Below are 16743 nucleotides of genomic sequence, written 5' to 3' on the forward strand. Positions count from 1 at the left end.
GAATTTTTTGCCTGTCTGAGTTCATAATGTTTTGGCTTTACCCACGGGCTCTACCAAGATGGAAAACTCAAGGAGCTACAACAGACTAGGGGCCTTTCTTCTACTTCATGCTAGTACCCTGATAGATATATGTTGCATGTCTGTCATGAAAGAGTAAAAGCAGGCAAGATATTGTTATCATGCAATATTATAAATGCATGAAGCAAATGTTGCTATTGCTAGTTCTGGCCTAAGGAAGACTGCAAGTGCGACAATGAAAAGTGTTTGTTTGGTCTGAGATGCTGCTGGTCTAGTGCAACACCTAGTGGCAGTGAAGATCTTCTGCAGAATAATATAAATTAGAATATAAATAGCAATGCAAAATCTTAGATCCATCAACCATTAGATAAGCATAGTACAAAAAACACATGGTCTAACCCTCCTATAGATAATTTAGAACATGAACTATGAATGAAATACATAGGCACATACACCCAATTAAAAAATCAGTCCCGGTATCTTCTAGCTTTTATGACCTGTTATGGACAACATATGGTCTTATGAGGGTCTTATTTCATTATTACTCTGCAGGTCTGTATTAGGTGTGAATATTTTTTGCTCATATCAACTGCTCAGAACAGGTAAAGACAAAGGTTTAAAAAACATTCCATCTAGTTTAATAGCACTGTACTGAGAGATACACCTCTGTTGAAATTTTTTGTCTCCCCTAGAGAATGATTGATATAGCATGAAGGATATAACTGGGTACATTTACACATTTAAGTAGTTTAAAGGTTCGCAGGAGTAAAAACTCAAATTTGAAGTAGTAGTAATAGTAGAAGTAAATGCTGCAACGTTTAACAGCCCACTGTGGTCATTTCTTCATTTCTTGTTGGAAATGAGTGCATTAACATCATCCTCAGCCTGGAGGCTGTGCCACTGGGCTATTGGCCGCCGGGGGTTAGCCAACATGTCTAACCAGTGTCGTTGCTCAGTCCCAGTGCTGTTACTGCCCAGCAGCACCTTCCCTATGGCGTCGTTCTTCCCAATCTTATCATAGTCCAACACAGTCACTGCTACCTGCACCTTCTATGAGTGAAAAAACAAAATGCAAAAATTAAGTTCTTGTGATTTTTAACTGCATGTATGCATACTGTATGTATGGAAATGAATGTACCTCTATTTGTTCACATGGTACTTCAAAGCTGAAAGACTCATTGTAGTAAGGATTCAAAGTGTTCTTCTTTATCGTTGTTTTCTTTTTCTTGAGTCTTTTTCCATTCTGCATTAAGTGGATCTTCACATAAGGGTCTTTTGAAGAGAACAGGGAGATTTCATGCCAGAGCAACAGACCAGCAGTTTGACACAGTTCAGTAACTGACAGTGAAGAACTATTTCTATTGTAGAAGCTCTTGTTATCTTCCTCTGTTTGAAAGAGGAGGGATCACTAAAATAATTTATTATAAGAACTCAATGCCCAAATGCTTGAAGCTAAAAAATGTAAAAATGGAGACATGGTAATCTTAGAAAAAAGCACTGAGACCAGTTTTGTTAAAAGGAGATATCCTAATTATAGAAATCATAATAATTACTTCATTTAGGTATTTAATTTGTTTAAAGTGAAAAATGCTAGCACTTGAGTTAAATAGTGTTTAAGAAACACAACATGAATTCCAATGATTGGCTTACCTGATAATCCACCAACATCCATTTTCTTTAAGTTTTTGGCCTCCAGAATCACCACTGTCAGCTTCCCTGCAGTAGGCACATACCTCAAGGACAAACATATGTCTCCAAGTCGCTCGCTCTGATACAAAAAGTAGTGTATATATCAGTAAATTGTTGTATGGATTCATGACTAAATTGTAAAGGTCTAGTTTAAATTCAAAAGAAACTGCGGTCCAATCAAATGGAAGCATATTTGATTTCACTCAGCACAAAGAAACATTAGGAATCCGTGACCTTATTCCCTTAAATGCAAAACAGAAAGAAACTCAACATGAAATGAATTGAAATACATAAAAAAAGATGTAAGAGTTCTACAAAGTGTAAAAGCAAGATTTATTTTTCCTCATTATAGTGGGCATCCTTATTTTTTCCAAGTTCAGCTCTTTTCCTCCTCTCACAGTGTGCTCCCACCTCCTCCTTCTCTGCCTTCTGCAGGTCTTTCCACTCCTGCAGAGACTGGCTGAAGTCCACACTGCTCATCGGTATCTTCACAGCTCCTATGGCATCATGCTTTGAGAAACGGTCAAAGTCATACACCGTCATCACCAGTGTTTTTCCGCCCAGCTCAGTGTATGGTACCTACAGAACAGAACACATGTTATTTTGAACATATCACGTATCATGTGCTGACAGTGAACATGGTCAGCGTGTGTCTGAGTTTTGATTTACCTTAAATATGAAAGATTCATTGAAGTTAGGCTCAAGAGTCTTCCTATGGACTTTGGTTTCAAACTTTTTCTTTTTGTCTGGGAGCAGATAGAGTTTAACATAAGGGTCTGAGCTACCTCCCACGTCCATGGCAGGAAGCTCAGCAGCCTGCAAGATGCCCACCACCAGCTAGAATCAGATAACACAGGAGAGAAATGAGAATCTGGCTAATTGACAGTGGGAAGAAACACATTAAAATGTGGCATTTTAGAGATGGGAGATAGTGGGCTAAATGTCAAAAGGGAATAGCAGCATCTTACTGTATTATCTGTGAAGTTGTAGTCTAATGTGAAATGCAGCCTCCCCAGCTTCTCCTCCTGTTTCGGCTCATTATCTGACAGCTCTGTTTCTTTATTGCCTTCATCTTTTAGCGGCTGTACACACATATACAGGCATGTGTAATATGCAGGTTAAAAAAAAAGCTTTGCAAGTAATCAATTAAAACATGATATCACACACGTCATCTGTTTGTGCTGTGCTGCTAGCATTTATTGCATCGCATTGCATGGGTGAAGGTGGTAATTAATCAAAGCTAATGTAACCATCTTAAATTTATTTATTGTTTAAAGAGGAAGGTAAGCTAAATTTTAAACAATCAGTGTTTGAGTGTAACTTGTTTCCTTTATGACTCTCCAACAGAATAACGGCAGCCTTCAACTGAACAACATGGGCAATGTGCAAAGCATCCATTAGTCTGAACACACACTGACAGTTTTATGAGGGTGTGGTGACCTTAATGTCTGTACCATGATGCATGAGAACGGTGACACATCTGCAGGGTGGAGACTGCGTACATGTGTTGTGTATGTGTGTGTGTAACATACCTTAATGTAACCTCCATCCATTTCAGTGTCAAAACCTCCCTTCTTCTCTTTTCCTTTGTTCTTGTCCTTTTCTTTGTCCTTGTCCTTCTTTTTTAAGCACTTCCTCCATACACACACAGATAACGACAACACCATGCACAAACCCACAATACCAAGGGCAGCAATACCCCACGATGGCACTGCAAAACCAAATGAAACACAGAGATAATACACATTTACATATTTCCTGCTGACTAGTTGTTAGTATGAAGTAGCCTATGACTATTTTACACCACGACCACTTCACACATTCTATGAAACAACCATATGTACAAGACTTATATCAGGAATACTGGATATTGTAATACAATCCAAGCCTGCATTGTGGCCGTTCCCTGTTCAGTCACATCTTCCTGGATATAGCACAATCCCAACACTTTTTTCCTCCTATAGACAATATCACATCTTATCATTTTCACTCTATTTACAATTTCTTCTGGCTATGGTTGTTGGATGTGTTTCTGAAATATTTGTCAAGAGTATTACTGTTGAATGAACATTTTCTCAGGTATCTAACTTACTGTGGATGCTGTGTAACTCACTCTTGAACTTGTTGGGGCTGTGGATAGATTGTTTTTGGCCTGGAGATGTTGTTGCATTTGGCACAAGAGTTGGGGAAGCAGGGGTTCCCAGTGTAGCTGGGGGAGCATGATGGCTCCCAGTCATTATTTGATGATTGACAAAAGATCCAGAATAAATTTTGCTAAGAAACAGAAAGCAGGATGGCTCAGTCATGGAAAAAAAAAATCACAAAGTGTTCAATATATAAAGACCATTACACTTCAACAAAACAGAAATAGACACGCCTGTGAATACCATCCAAATGTGTAAAGAATTAAAATGGGGAACTTAAACAAACAACATAAACATACACATGTCAGAGTAGCATTTCCATAAGTACTATTAATTGATGCATTTAAAGCTTTGATGTGCTTATAGACATGGTATGACCATCAGAGTCAAATGACGTCTCCTGTTTCTGCTGGTCTGGCACTAACTCTTGAACACAGGATATGTAAACTGCTGTCTCTGCCAAACCTGCTGACATGGAGGGAAGAGGGACAAGGAGGAGAGGAAGGGGCAAAACGCACAGAGACGAGATGTCACGCGTGGATCTCTGCTGTTCCCCAATGAGGTGCCAGAGGTGAGAATCATGTGCCAAGGTCATGCCCAGTCTTAGTGACAAACTATATGCGAAAAAAAATGTCTCAAAGATGAAATTTGGCTCCCTACTAAAATAATGTTTTGATATGTTATTATCTATTCAGCAGACATCGCAAGTATTGAGTATCTCAGCTGAATCAGCAGATCTGATCTCACGCCTAAGCTGACACTGACCTGTCTGCTTTTTTTTTTTTAGAATATTTGACAGTTTTTTCTGATGAGACAGGCACGCTAACAAAACCACAGATCTACAGCACTGCAGAAACAAACCAAAAAATCCAAGGTGAAGTGCATAAAAAGGAATGGGTAGTGATGCCATAGAGAACAGCAGGTCTGACATGTTCAAGCTATTACTCAATATTATTCATGTTGTGTATTTTAAGAGAAATGTCCCTTATTCTGAAATGCTTTTGTCAAGGCGTAATCCAGAGTTTATGGAATGCATAATTAACTGCTTTGATATTATTACTTATTACTTTGATAGTATTTGTGCATAGATGCATGCATACAGTTCACAGTTTGTATTCAGTTTACAGATTAAAGAAGGAAAATCCATCAAAACAAACTTGATAAATTAAACAATTAGGAAAAATTGAACAAGAGACATTATCATTACTATTATTACTATTGTATTATTAGTGTTGTTTTTATTATATCATAATTATATTAAATAATGATCTTTCTCTTATTATACTGCAGAGATGATAACAAATGACTTAATACCTGCACCATATGGTTCCTCAATGTCAGTTACTTCAGGTTCATTATACTTTAGAAAATGTAACATCACTGGAGGTTTAAAGTTTGTATCGATAGAATATCATAATTAGAAAAAAGAGTCTTGTAGTTTGTTTGACATCAGAGGACTGTAAAATATTTCTGAAAAGCAAAAGATCATCACATCATTGAGACTTTTGCAAGTTAGCAATTTATTTTTAGAAATTATTTTTGTTTTTCTACCAGTCTGTCTCCTGTAAACATCAAAATGACCTACACACACCTGATTAATAGTATTTGTGCATAGATGCATGCATACAGTTCACAGTTTGTATTCAGTTTACAGATTAAAGAGGGAAAATCCATCAAAACAAACTTGATAAATTAAACAATTAGGAAAAATTGAACAAGAGACATACCTGTATTCAGTTGCCTAAGCAGCAGTGTTCAGGTACTCCTTCTCCTCACAGAGTGGAGCTGAGGAAGATGAGGAGGAGGAGGAGCAGAAAATTTGACAGAACCAGAGAGGTGGAGGAAAACAGAAAGTGAGTGCCAATCATCTGTTTTTGTCCCACCAGTCCTCAGATTCGGATATCAACAAGCGAGGAGCAGGTGTATAAAAGCTGGATCAAGAGAGATAGAAGAGAGAGACGGTGTAGGACAAGATAGCGTTGGGCTTGGGATAGTTGAAATTGCAGCTTGCTTGTGTTGGTTCCCTCTGTGCGTGTGTGAATGTGTCATTTTTTTGTCCATTCAGGTCTCATGGGTCCGCCAGTCCTTTCTGACACCCCAACTTTTGTGACCTCTGTCCCATCCTAACAGGTCACCCTCACCAGGCCACTGATGCATATTCATTAGTGTAGTGACACGGCTTTTTAAAAGCTCGTTAGCATACTGAGAGTTCAGCAATAGAGGACATTTACATTCAGAGTGGACAGCTCTGTAAGTGTGCGTGGATCTGTACATCTGGCAGTAGCTGCAGAACTGTCTCATATTGTCTATGTATAGATGATGTTGCCTGATTTAGAAACTTAGGATGTGGTTTCTGCAGCAACACACAGATCAAGTTCCTGCCCCACCCCATTCACCTTGAGGTAGTACAGATGCACAGAGACACTATACAGAAGTAAAGAAAGACAGGGGGCTGGGAGGGTGGTCATGGAAAGAGGGAGCTCAACGTCACCTCTGTTTGTGACATAAAAATATGCCACGGTGTATTAATTTTGCTCAGGATAAACATTTTCAATAGGTTGTGTTTATTATTCTGTGCGATAACTGTGGTGGCCAGGTGACCTCAGCCCGTGTTAAAATATTGAGCTAAAATGATTGAAAAACTCAATATTTGCCCTCTGCACATACCTGTCTGTTGTAAATTAAGCTTTATTCATTTATTGAAGAGGTCACATTGAGATAAAGATCTTTTGCAAGAAGTGCATTAGAAAATGTACACACAGAATAACAATTAGACAGTTCAGTAAGACAAGCCTGGCGTCACACAGTTATACTCAATGTTTTGCAGTTCATTATCCTACTAAGATTTACAAAACAAAACGTCACTCTGTCCCGGCTCAGTTTGTAAATTTCACAGTTGGTGTTAGGATAAAACAGCTCATTCCTCCGCCCGCTAGGAGGAGACAGAGCGAGCTGCAGCCCCACCCCATCCGCAGAGGACGTCACGTTGCTAGGATACGGGGTGACGCGTAGCGTTGACGGTGAGTCCCTTCAAACACGATGTTGGAAAAAAGTTTGAGTTCTCTTAAATTCACATCATTTTATACACAAATGCTGGTAGCCTATGTATATTGTTTTACGTATAAATCCTTCCTGAGGTTTGTTTTACACTCTCTCGACCTCCTAGCCCCCGCGGAATTCAGGGTTTTGGCTCCGTTAGCTTAGCTAGAGTAGCTACCGGATGCTAGCGGTTTGTCGCTAGCTAAGCTAATCTGAAATTAGTCAAATCAGTACAGGTAAACTGCGTCCACCTGCGAGAGTAGAAAGGGAGCACAGTCTTGTTGCTGCAGTAGTGTATTCACAGTTGATGGTGGTTTGGTAAAGTACAAAATATACGGGTGTGCGCATTTCGTTAAGCACCGAGTCGCCTGCAATAGCTTGAAAGATACATTACTTACTCATAGCCATCGACAGTAAGGTTAGAAGAAGATGTTGTACTATACGATTTAAACACTAGAAGATACTGAGCCATAGTCTGATGACTTGTAGACCCGCCGTTATGTGATTACATGACTTAAGTCTGTATTCGATGTATTACAGTACGATTTATATGCTTCAGGATTGTGAAGTTCGTATACAGTTGTAATAAATACACATGTTGCTGTACAGGAAGACATTCAACTGTACATCTCTAAAACCGAGGATCTTATTCTTAAAATTTAAACAAATCTTCATTGTTTCTAGAATCAAATGACGGACGGAAAAAAAACTTTTCATTGTTGCTGTTTTTTTTTTTAACATTATTTGTAAGTAGAAAGTAAAGCCCCCAAAATTAAATGTTAAAGACAGAAAAAGTTTTCCTTTGTTGCTAATTACTAGCATGTAAAAAGGGTTTTTGTTGTACACCGTACAAAGCTTTTACATTTTAAATTGACCTGTGTGCTATCTGGGGTGCAGTGATGCTGCCGGTGGAGCATTTTTGCTTCAAACATGTCCTGCAGACAGTATGTGCGCTGGAGGCAGTGGTCCTGCGCAGTTTTGGCCCACAGGGAGGACAGGTACTGTTCACCAGAGACACAGGACAGGCCATGCTGAGCTGCAGTGGGACTCACATTCTAACTGCACTACACCTTGAGCATCCGCTGGCTAGGTAACGTGCAGACTAGATCTACGCTTCAATATGATTTTATTTGTCAAGTGTTTTGTTTGTTTTTTGTATTGTGTATATATTGTACTTGTGTGTTCTTTCTTTTAGGATGGTGGTGGAATGTGTCCGGAAGCATAGCACTGCAACAGGAGATGGATCTAAAACCTTCATCCTCCTGCTGGCGTCATTGTTACGGATGATTCATACAATAGCTTGCAAGGAGCCCAATGTGTCTCACACTTATAATTCCAGGGAAGCAGCAGAGGCTGCCACTGCCAGGCACTTGGCTGACAAGCTATTGGTATTTGCATTGGAGGAAATGAACAGTCTTGTTGCCAAAGGAGTAGTCCCTTATGGATACTGTGTCTTGTGGGAGGATTTCACAACAGAAACACAATCGCTACCTCATACAAACAACCATGGAGTTCAGAAGCTGCTTTCATCTTTCTTTCATACCCGTCTTGGTTACACCCACTGTGACTTAATAAGTAACCTCACTTGTAGACTGCTTCAGCAGTTGAAGTTTAACAACGACCAACCTTCCTTAGCACTTCAGTTTGTAAATGACAACTTCCCTGCACTACATACACCTGTGACAGGCTTCCCTATTAGCTGCTCACGTTTGATTGAGGGGCAGGTCATTCACAGGGACTTTGCCACACCCTGCCCTCAGACTGACCAAGCAGTTAAAGCTGTAGTTTTCACTGGATTCCTGCAGCCAAAATTGCTCAGTGGAGTTGATGTTCTTGAGGTGGGAAGTAGATTGCAGATGATGGAGGAAACTTCAAGGAAGGCAACAAGTTTTGTGGAGTTTAGTGTCTGGTCAGAAAGATCACTAGAATGTTTTCTTGAAAGCCTACAGAGTTTGGGTGTCTCTGTGCTTTTTTGTGCATTGAAACAGTCTCCTGCTGCCCTGGCCTCAGCTGCACAAGCAGAGATGTGTGTTGTGGAGTGTATCAGTGAAGATGAGCTGTCTCTCTTTGTCAAGCTAAGTGGGACAACACCTGTCTCGGACTGCAGCACAATTGAACCAGCGAATATAGCTACTCTGACCTTTTGCCATCGAATACTACTGGGAGTCCATAGGTATGATAACGTGTTGCTCTTTCTAAATCATAACATTTATTGAATGGAAAACATGCAATCTGCAAAAAAGATTTAATCACACAGTACATGGTTTTGATTACCTTTGTGTTCTTTATCCAATCATTGTTTTCTTCCGAAAAATCTAAATGAGCTATTTCTTCTTCCACAGATATGTTCATGTGGCTTTCCATGATTTAGAAGAAAGGATCATGTACAAACCCTCTAGTCTGGTACTTTGTGGCCCAGGAGAAGGACAGACAGACCAGTATGCATGTGCCATTCAAGATGCCATCTGCATGATGCTTACAACTTGCAAATACATGGGTATGACTGCAACTACAGTACCAAAACGGGCTGTGCCATCACAACACAAAAACACATCTTCATATACAGATGGTCAGTCTGGTAAAACGGTTGACACCTCCTCCAATTCACCTCCTTACCAGCGGGGTAGGATATTGCCTGGCTGCGTTATACCTGCTGGTGGGATATTTGAAATTCTCTTAAATCATGCCATCTTACATCATCGCCACGCAGTTTCTGAGAGCGCAGATATAGGTATCGATGCTGTTCCCCAGCTCTTGGCAAATGCTCTCCTGACTGTGCCTCAGCAGATTTACTCGAACAATCTGCGGCATTTTCTGCAGATTCAATCCAGAATTCTAAGATATTTACCAAATCAGTCACACACACTTCATTTTCCATACAAAGAAGAGCACAGCACAAGCCTCATACGAGGTAATGGTACAAGGGAAATTCCTGTAGAGGGTGGTGAACTAAGCATGCATTGTTGTAGAAAGGCAGACATGTCACCAAAAGTTTCTATGCTGGACACCGGCCTTGAATCTGTCTCCTGTAAATATGAGTTGCTTCTGGCTGTTTTGCAATGTCTTAGAAGTCTTCTCCGGGTGGATATGGTGCTGTGTACACAGACTGCTTTACATGCACGGTCTCAAAGACTTGCAAACATTTCCTGGGAGGGCACAGAGGATGAGCCTGATGACTGAGATTGTGTTGTATTCCATAAACATATTCTTCTTTTCAAAATTTTCTCAAGTATCAAAATGAAGTGGAAATAATTCCCAGTTACAGACTTTATAGACTTTCTTTTTTTTGCCCCAGCATTTTTTCTCTGTCCCACTGCAATACAGTTATCAGTTTATTAGGCCTGCAAGTCTGCATACCTACAGAGATAGTTAACACTAGTGTTCTGTGGTTGAGTTTATAGCTTCATGAAATGTTAATGTGGCTCTACACCATTCTGTTGTTAACCAAGGCTAGGTTTGGAAATAGCAATAGAAGGAGAAGGACAAAGTGTAAATCTCAGTATAGTACAGAGTGTGCAGTTGTTATTAAACTATGTGTTCATGTTAAGCAAAGTCACTAAGTGTTGATATTGGCCTCTTTCCTTTTGACCTCTCACTCTGGTTTAACACTTCTCCTTATCTCCGTTTTCCTTACCACTTCCTTTGGCTTGTAAACATTCTATTATATAAGCGGCATACACACTGAATATCATGGACACATCACCTCACAGATATACACACAGACTTTTTATAATCAGTGTTATCTCTGTAATGGGGGTGGGGTAACTGAACAGCAACAGAAGGCTGTCAACAACCAAATCAACATGTACTTCCATGTGCTGTAATCAGAAGCATGTTAAGTCTATTCTCACCTCTTTTTAGGGAAATAATGAGTCATTAGATGTTAACTAGACACACAATCATACAAAAATGTGTATTGTTTATTGTAATCAGTGTGTGAAACTAATTTTGAATATAAATTTTCCGTAAAATAATTGTGGTAGGAAGAGCTCTTTGCATTATTTTCTGTTTTGATGTTTATCTCTGCATGAGTCACATTTGAGGTCCAAAAATATCAAAGAGGCGAAAGCTGGGGAAGTATTCAGAGGGTTTTTTCTACAGCACATCCAAAAAATACCTGAAATGTTGTTTTGAATTTTATCTGGGCACCTACACCCTGCATTCCCCTAATATCACTTCTTAATGTAGTATACTAAACAGTTCACTGAATAGGGCTGATTTTTTGGATGTGGTTAAAGAACTTAGTCAGCGACTGACCAAGTGCGGTGCTGATAAAAAGTTATGGTTATTGTGGTTGTTGCACTGTATGTACTTGAGTAATTATATATCACAGTATAAAACTAGAGCCCATTTATTACATTTTTGTTTATTTTGATCTCATTAATTTGTCTCTGTGAAACATTTTGCATATGGTATAAGTCAACCCAGTCTCTGTTAAATGAAAATGACATTATAAAATATATAATCAAACCACACATACAGTTTAATCATCTGAGATTATAAATGTTCAGCAAATAAAAAATAACACATATACAAAATGTTACAAAAAGGCTTTTAAACAAGGCCAATTTAAATTATGGGGGAAAGAAAAGAAAGGAATAAACAGAATGTCATCACAATGAAGGAACTGAGATGTTACTCTAAGACCTAGCTTAAAAAAAAAATAAATAAAAAATGCACTGTCCCTATAGGTCAAAACTCAGCTGGCTACTTGTCACCATAGTTTGACTTAAGTGTTATAAGATTGAGGACTTGTAGAATTTGAATGGCTGCTGCTGTCTTGTGCTAGAGTGATGAGATTGCCTTTTTGTGTACCTGGACCATGACTCTTCTTGCCAGTAAGTGAACTCGAGTGGTAGCAATTGAAATGTGATCAGTATACAATAATATGATCTTTTGTTTAGATAATTAGCAGATCACAACACTAATTTTAACCAAATGACCACAAATTACACATTCCTGTTCTACATTGCCACTGAAGCAGATGACACCCATTCAGTTGGGCCTGTTAACCACATCAGATCTATCCAGCCCAGGAAGGTGGGCCTAAATATCAAAAGTACAGTTAAAACTGACGAATCATGTAAAAATCTGAAATATCTGCACCCAACCAAGCTTCAGTTATCCACCTTAAACAAGCAGTGTTTGTCTTGGCAGTAGTGAGTCTATGACTCTAGGAATGACATCATGCAACATTAACAAGTACGTTAGGGTGTGAAGGGGGTCACACCACCTCTCGAGACTTCCTAATGGCACAGCATAGGAGCATGCTAAAGATCATCCCAAACACCTGTAAAAAGAGGAAAAGAAATACCACTTGTGTTTGTATTACCCACGTCTGTATTGTGTTCATCCTCCAGTTAAGCAGATGTTGAAATTTTCATAAAATCATACACTTACCATAATGACCCCGATAGTGATGCCCACCCCTCCTATGATGTGTAGTTTGGAGTCAAACACCTCGTCAATGGCATCAGGACAGCTCTGCAGAAATTAAGCATGATTCCTTTCAGCTTTGGCTCTAAATTTATGCTGAACACAAATTGTAGTATGGTATGTATAACAGCCTGAAAGTATGCAAGTGCCAGTAAACCATTGTTTCCATGGTAACATGGCACATAGGCTGAAGTAATTATCTGCAAGGAGAAGACTGATGGACTTGAACATGTCAGGCCGTCATTATGAATTTGACATACAGTAATTGCCCTGACTCTCACAGAGCTTGTGGATGTCTGACATCTTTTAGATCAATTGCTCGTCTCCCATTTCGATTACTTTTTTTTTTTCTTCCTCTGTCTCTTGACGAAAGTACCTGTCCCTGTTAGTTGTACCTTGGTAATGAGCTCCTCAAGCACCCCTCCCTGGGGACAGATGTCTTTGACAGCATCTATAACACCACCAGTTGGACCACAGCAGTTCAGCTGTAAATATACAAAATCATATATTCAGACAACAAGTTGGCTTTCTGATGAAAAAATGCCTATCTCTTACTCATGTTACTGTTAAAAGAATGGCTCCAAAAGTTGGTTAAGATTCAAGTTTATTTTTGTGGCTACAGTGGGATTGCCAAGTAACCAGTGAAAACATTAGAAAGACTGTAATGTTGTGTGTCGTGCTGGGTACCCGTAGCTGTTGCAAACATTCCAATGGGACTGCATTGCATTTACTTAAAAATATCTTTGCTGCTTTGGAGGAATGAAAATATCAGAATACTGAATAACAGGAGGACATTAGTCAGGCATTATTCTGGAAGGTCACCATGACTGTGCTGAGACCCTGGCAAGCATTGTCTGTACTAAACACAATGTTGTGTCTCCAGGATAAACATTATTAAGAAACGCCCTTGAAGATGGCTCACATTTCCTATGGGATGGGAGAATGGAGACTCTGGTAAACACGAATGAAGCCTGCGCAGTCCACGTGGACAATCATGTGGACTCACACGTACACACATACACTCTGGGTTTTGTAATACTTTGAGATATCTCCGACTGTGTGTCAGTGGGGCTGCTGGAATAAAGGAGACTCCCCATTTGACACCTGTATCTCTGCATCTGTTTCAACGTTTGATCTTTGTAGATCCCTCACTTTCTTCCACAACACTGCCAAGAAGCTTGAAAAATTGTGACTTTGAATCAGAATGACCATAAATGGCTCACCCCAGTTTGAATCACCCGCAGTGTTTCTTTCAGGCGCTCATCTCCTGTTGTCTCAAAGTTCTTGTAGGTCTGCATGTAGAATGTTGTGATGTCATTCACCACCTGCAACACACCAGCAAGAAAGCTTTGGGAAATGTGCCTCTCTAAAGCAGTACATTTAAAATGCTTTTTGTGAATACATGAAATACAGGAAAATATTTCACTGACGTTTCATTTCTACAGCTGCCATTGACGGTTTACTTCAGTTTTTAACTTGTGGCATTTATTTCTTATTGTCTCTGACATACTCCTTCGTACAACCTTCTTTTTGAAAAGTCTTAAAGCGTCAATGGAGCATACTTTTGAGGTTGTAGATTACCTTGCTTTGGTTGGAAAATCCCCAGATTCCAGCAGCAACCTCAATAGCAAATATGATAAGCAGGAAGAAGAAGAACTGCGTAGAGGAAAGACAACATCAGACTGTGGGAATATTTGCCTCCATATCTGCTTATGTACATGCTTGCCTTTTGTGTGCTTGTGCGAACATGTAAGGTCATTTTGAGTGTTGCTGAACCCAATTTACATAGACTCCTCCTCTCAGGAGATTAAGTACAAGAAGATTATGGACAGCTGGGGCTTGGAGAGGGGAGGGAGCGAACAAGAATCAGACTGTTCTGTTAGTAGCTCTTGCTAAAGTCAGATAACAAGTCCAAATATTACTCAATGAGATCGATATCAAACAACCTAGACAAAAAGAAACTTTAAATTATTGCCAGTAACCAAACAGGAAGTAAGATTTTCATAGTAATACAAAAAAAGTGGTACAAACCAGTCCCAGCATACAGGGAGACTCCTGGATGGCACCGCAACATCCCAAAAAGCCCACTACCATCATCAGTGCTCCAGCTCCTATCAGGATGTATACACCTGCAGACACAGACATGCAGTATATCAATTTATACATACAGCCATCCAAACATACTTACAAAGCTCAAGTAAACGTCTGGAAGATGTTCCTGTGGAGAGTGGAGTGTCTTACCTGTATAAAACACATACGGAGAGTCTGCTCCTTCAAAAAGCCCTTTGGTCTTTGGGTCAAATCTGAGCCAGAGGCCTATAGCAAATACAGCAGTCCCTGCAAGCTGGAACAAAAAAAAAACCCAACATATTTTCACACTCATTAGTGCAGTTAGTTATTATAGTAGACAAAGTTTGCTCTATAGAAGACAGAATACTTTTGATGTACGATCTCTATCAGAGTAAATACTTTCCCCCTTGGTAACTTCATCAGTTTATTGTTATTTAACCACAGTTTCTGCCAGAATTTAAAACTTCTCTTTTCCTGGTTCATATGCTCATTATACTAAGTTAACTCTTCCTCTCCGGAGCACTTCTCCAAGCTCATTCTTACAGTTTTTCTATTCAGTTTTCAGTGAAGAGAGACGGTAGAAGCCATGTTAGTTGAGGAAGCTCTGTCACCTCTCTCTCTCTCTCGCTTACATTTGCGCACACACACTGCAATAAGATGCCAAAACAAAATGTAAAGCACACTTACCCAAAAGAAAAAGTTAAAGACAAACATTAGATATTTCACACACTTGATGCCCCCAACCACAGCCATGTTGATTTGGTATAAACGCAGTAACACAGTGTATAGTCTCTAACTTCTGGTGAAGAGGAAGTGGAAGTATGGCAGTGTCAGTTATTTATTTAAAAGGGAATGTGCTTTCAATACCACACCTCCATTCGTTCACCTGATCCTACAGTTAGGGAGTGGCAGTTGTGTTACTCCAGAAGTGGACCTTGATTGTGTCTGAAGTGACATTTGGGAATTCTTGTCTGTTTTTCGTGGCTTGTTCATACATGTACAGTTTCTCTTTTCAACACGTGGATGTGGGAATAAAGTGTTTTATGACCTCGGAGGTAATGGATCGAGGACTTTGGGCACAGGGCTATAGAACATTTCCCAAAAGACCAGTTTAGGGGCATATTTACTGCTCTGCTGCCTGAACTGTATGTGACTATAGTCACAAAACAGCTGCTCCCAGAGCCCATTATTATTATTATTGAAAGCAAGGTTGAGGCACCAACCAAACAGGCATGCTTGTTGTGTCCAGACTGAGCTGGAATCAGATGTGCATGTCATGGATTTGTAGCTACAGGAAAATCTGCACTTACATATTGAGGTACTAGCAGGGTTTTCTTTGATTTGACTTTAAATAGCTCAAACCGGTGATTAGTCAGGACATTTTTCATAGTAACCTTATTCCTTTAAGTGTGCCTTTCTTTCGCAGATTTCGGTTCTTTGCCTATCCTCAATAGATTTTGATGGAAGTCTTCGAGGTCACTTCTCTCTCACGCTGTGGGAAACCCCTGTCTGCCCTGTAATAAATCCATGGCTCTATTTATATCTGCTCAAATTGGAAATGCTCAACTGAGAACACATACACACAGATCACAAACAAACAAGACACACCCTCCGGGCTTTGTGGACATAAATATCCCATATAAGATATCCGGAGTTGATTCACGCCCCCACAGACACATACAGATGGGCAGGCTCCCTGACATGCGCACCGCTCCACATCATATGACAGAGAAGAAGCCTTAATTATCATTCACATATCAGTCACATTCCCCACCATAATAACCCCCCCCCCCCCTTCCATCTCTCACCTCCCCCCATTGCAAATGATAAAATGCCGTGCGCGCAAACTCTGGAGCGTTGTCTGCTGGAACTGGGTCACTTGGCCACCAGGGATTATTCTCCCAGCCCGCTCGGTCTCCTCGGGCTCCCCGGGCTTTCTGCCACTTTGTCCGGAGTCAGAAATCACCGGAGAGGCCACCTCTCCAGCAAGCGGTGATCAGTAACGCGGGTTAGTCTGCGTATGGGACACCGCATAATTTCATTCACCGGCCATAGTAACCTGCTCACACGCGGGTGCGCGCGCCCACGCACGCCCGGAGACTGCACGCGTGTAACAGACGGGACGCGCGTTTCCCCCCAGTAGATTTTCTCGCTTCCAACTCACCCAGAAGACCAGGTTGAAGGCAAACATCAGGTATTTGATGCACATCTCTCCTCCCGACAGCGCAGCCATGGCGGTGCTTGGGGCTGTGGATGCCACCCGGGCCGGTGTGAGCGGTGGGATCGGATGTTGGACCTTCTGAGTAACAGTCAGTGAGCAGAATGGGGTTAGATGCTGTCGCGCCGC

The 16743-nt window shown here is 40.4% G+C and overlaps 3 protein-coding genes across 4 annotated transcripts; 1 reads left to right on the forward strand and 2 right to left on the reverse strand.

The window, feature by feature from the left end:
• Nucleotides 1-861: 861 nt before the first annotated feature.
• Nucleotides 862-3944, reverse strand: LOC115056178 (synaptotagmin-1-like). The gene is made up of 8 exons (XM_029522443.1): nucleotides 3800-3944; nucleotides 3240-3418; nucleotides 2676-2789; nucleotides 2377-2544; nucleotides 2119-2286; nucleotides 1669-1786; nucleotides 1157-1290; nucleotides 862-1068 (listed from the first exon to the last, which is right to left on the reverse strand). Exons 1-8 carry the CDS (start codon nucleotides 3942-3944, stop codon nucleotides 862-864), a joined length of 1233 nt encoding a protein of 410 aa, XP_029378303.1.
• A 2918-nt stretch (nucleotides 3945-6862) lies between these two features.
• On the forward strand, nucleotides 6863-11958 carry bbs10 (Bardet-Biedl syndrome 10). The gene is made up of 4 exons (XM_029523186.1): nucleotides 6863-6871; nucleotides 7788-7980; nucleotides 8086-9063; nucleotides 9233-11958. The coding sequence occupies exons 2-4, from the start codon at nucleotides 7790-7792 to the stop codon at nucleotides 10068-10070; spliced, it is 2007 nt and encodes a 668-aa protein (XP_029379046.1). The 5' UTR covers nucleotides 6863-6871; nucleotides 7788-7789; the 3' UTR covers nucleotides 10071-11958.
• cd9a (CD9 molecule a) lies at nucleotides 11241-16729 on the reverse strand. 2 transcript variants are annotated; one of them, XM_029523187.1, is made up of 8 exons: nucleotides 16561-16729; nucleotides 14568-14670; nucleotides 14358-14455; nucleotides 13908-13982; nucleotides 13550-13651; nucleotides 12722-12811; nucleotides 12291-12374; nucleotides 11241-12180 (listed from the first exon to the last, which is right to left on the reverse strand). In XM_029523187.1, the coding sequence occupies exons 1-8, from the start codon at nucleotides 16627-16629 to the stop codon at nucleotides 12115-12117; spliced, it is 687 nt and encodes a 228-aa protein (XP_029379047.1). In that variant the 5' UTR covers nucleotides 16630-16729; the 3' UTR covers nucleotides 11241-12114. The 2 variants fall into 2 exon arrangements, with proteins under 2 accessions (XP_029379047.1, XP_029379048.1); XM_029523188.1 differs by lacking the exon at nucleotides 16561-16729 and adding an exon at nucleotides 15084-15235.
• Nucleotides 16730-16743: the final 14 nt, after the last annotated feature.

Source organism: Echeneis naucrates, chromosome 16, assembly GCF_900963305.1.
Source record: "Echeneis naucrates chromosome 16, fEcheNa1.1, whole genome shotgun sequence".
Taxonomy (NCBI): domain Eukaryota; kingdom Metazoa; phylum Chordata; class Actinopteri; order Carangiformes; family Echeneidae; genus Echeneis; species Echeneis naucrates.

Bases quoted from the DNA above. Each gene is read 5' to 3' on its own strand.
- LOC115056178 (XM_029522443.1), bottom strand. From the start codon at position 3,944: ATGACTGGGAGCCATCATGCTCCCCCAGCTACACTGGGAACCCCTGCT. The intron at 2,545-2,675 runs GTAAGATGCTGC...ATCTGATTCTAG, and splicing joins ACAACTTCACAGATAATACA to CTGGTGGTGGGCATCTTGCA. The intron at 1,291-1,668 runs GTAAGCCAATCA...TCTCTTCAAAAG, and splicing joins GGATGTTGGTGGATTATCAG to ACCCTTATGTGAAGATCCAC.
- bbs10 (XM_029523186.1), top strand. From the start codon at position 7,790: ATGCTGCCGGTGGAGCATTTTTGCTTCAAACATGTCCTGCAGACAGTA. The intron at 7,981-8,085 runs GTAACGTGCAGA...TCTTTCTTTTAG, and splicing joins CTTGAGCATCCGCTGGCTAG to GATGGTGGTGGAATGTGTCC. The intron at 9,064-9,232 runs GTATGATAACGT...CTTCTTCCACAG, and splicing joins ATACTACTGGGAGTCCATAG to ATATGTTCATGTGGCTTTCC.
- cd9a (XM_029523187.1), bottom strand. From the start codon at position 16,629: ATGGCTGCGCTGTCGGGAGGAGAGATGTGCATCAAATACCTGATGTTT. The intron at 14,456-14,567 runs GTAAGACACTCC...CTGTGTCTGCAG, and splicing joins TCCGTATGTGTTTTATACAG to GTGTATACATCCTGATAGGA. The intron at 13,983-14,357 runs GTTTGTACCACT...TCCTCTACGCAG, and splicing joins CTCCCTGTATGCTGGGACTG to TTCTTCTTCTTCCTGCTTAT.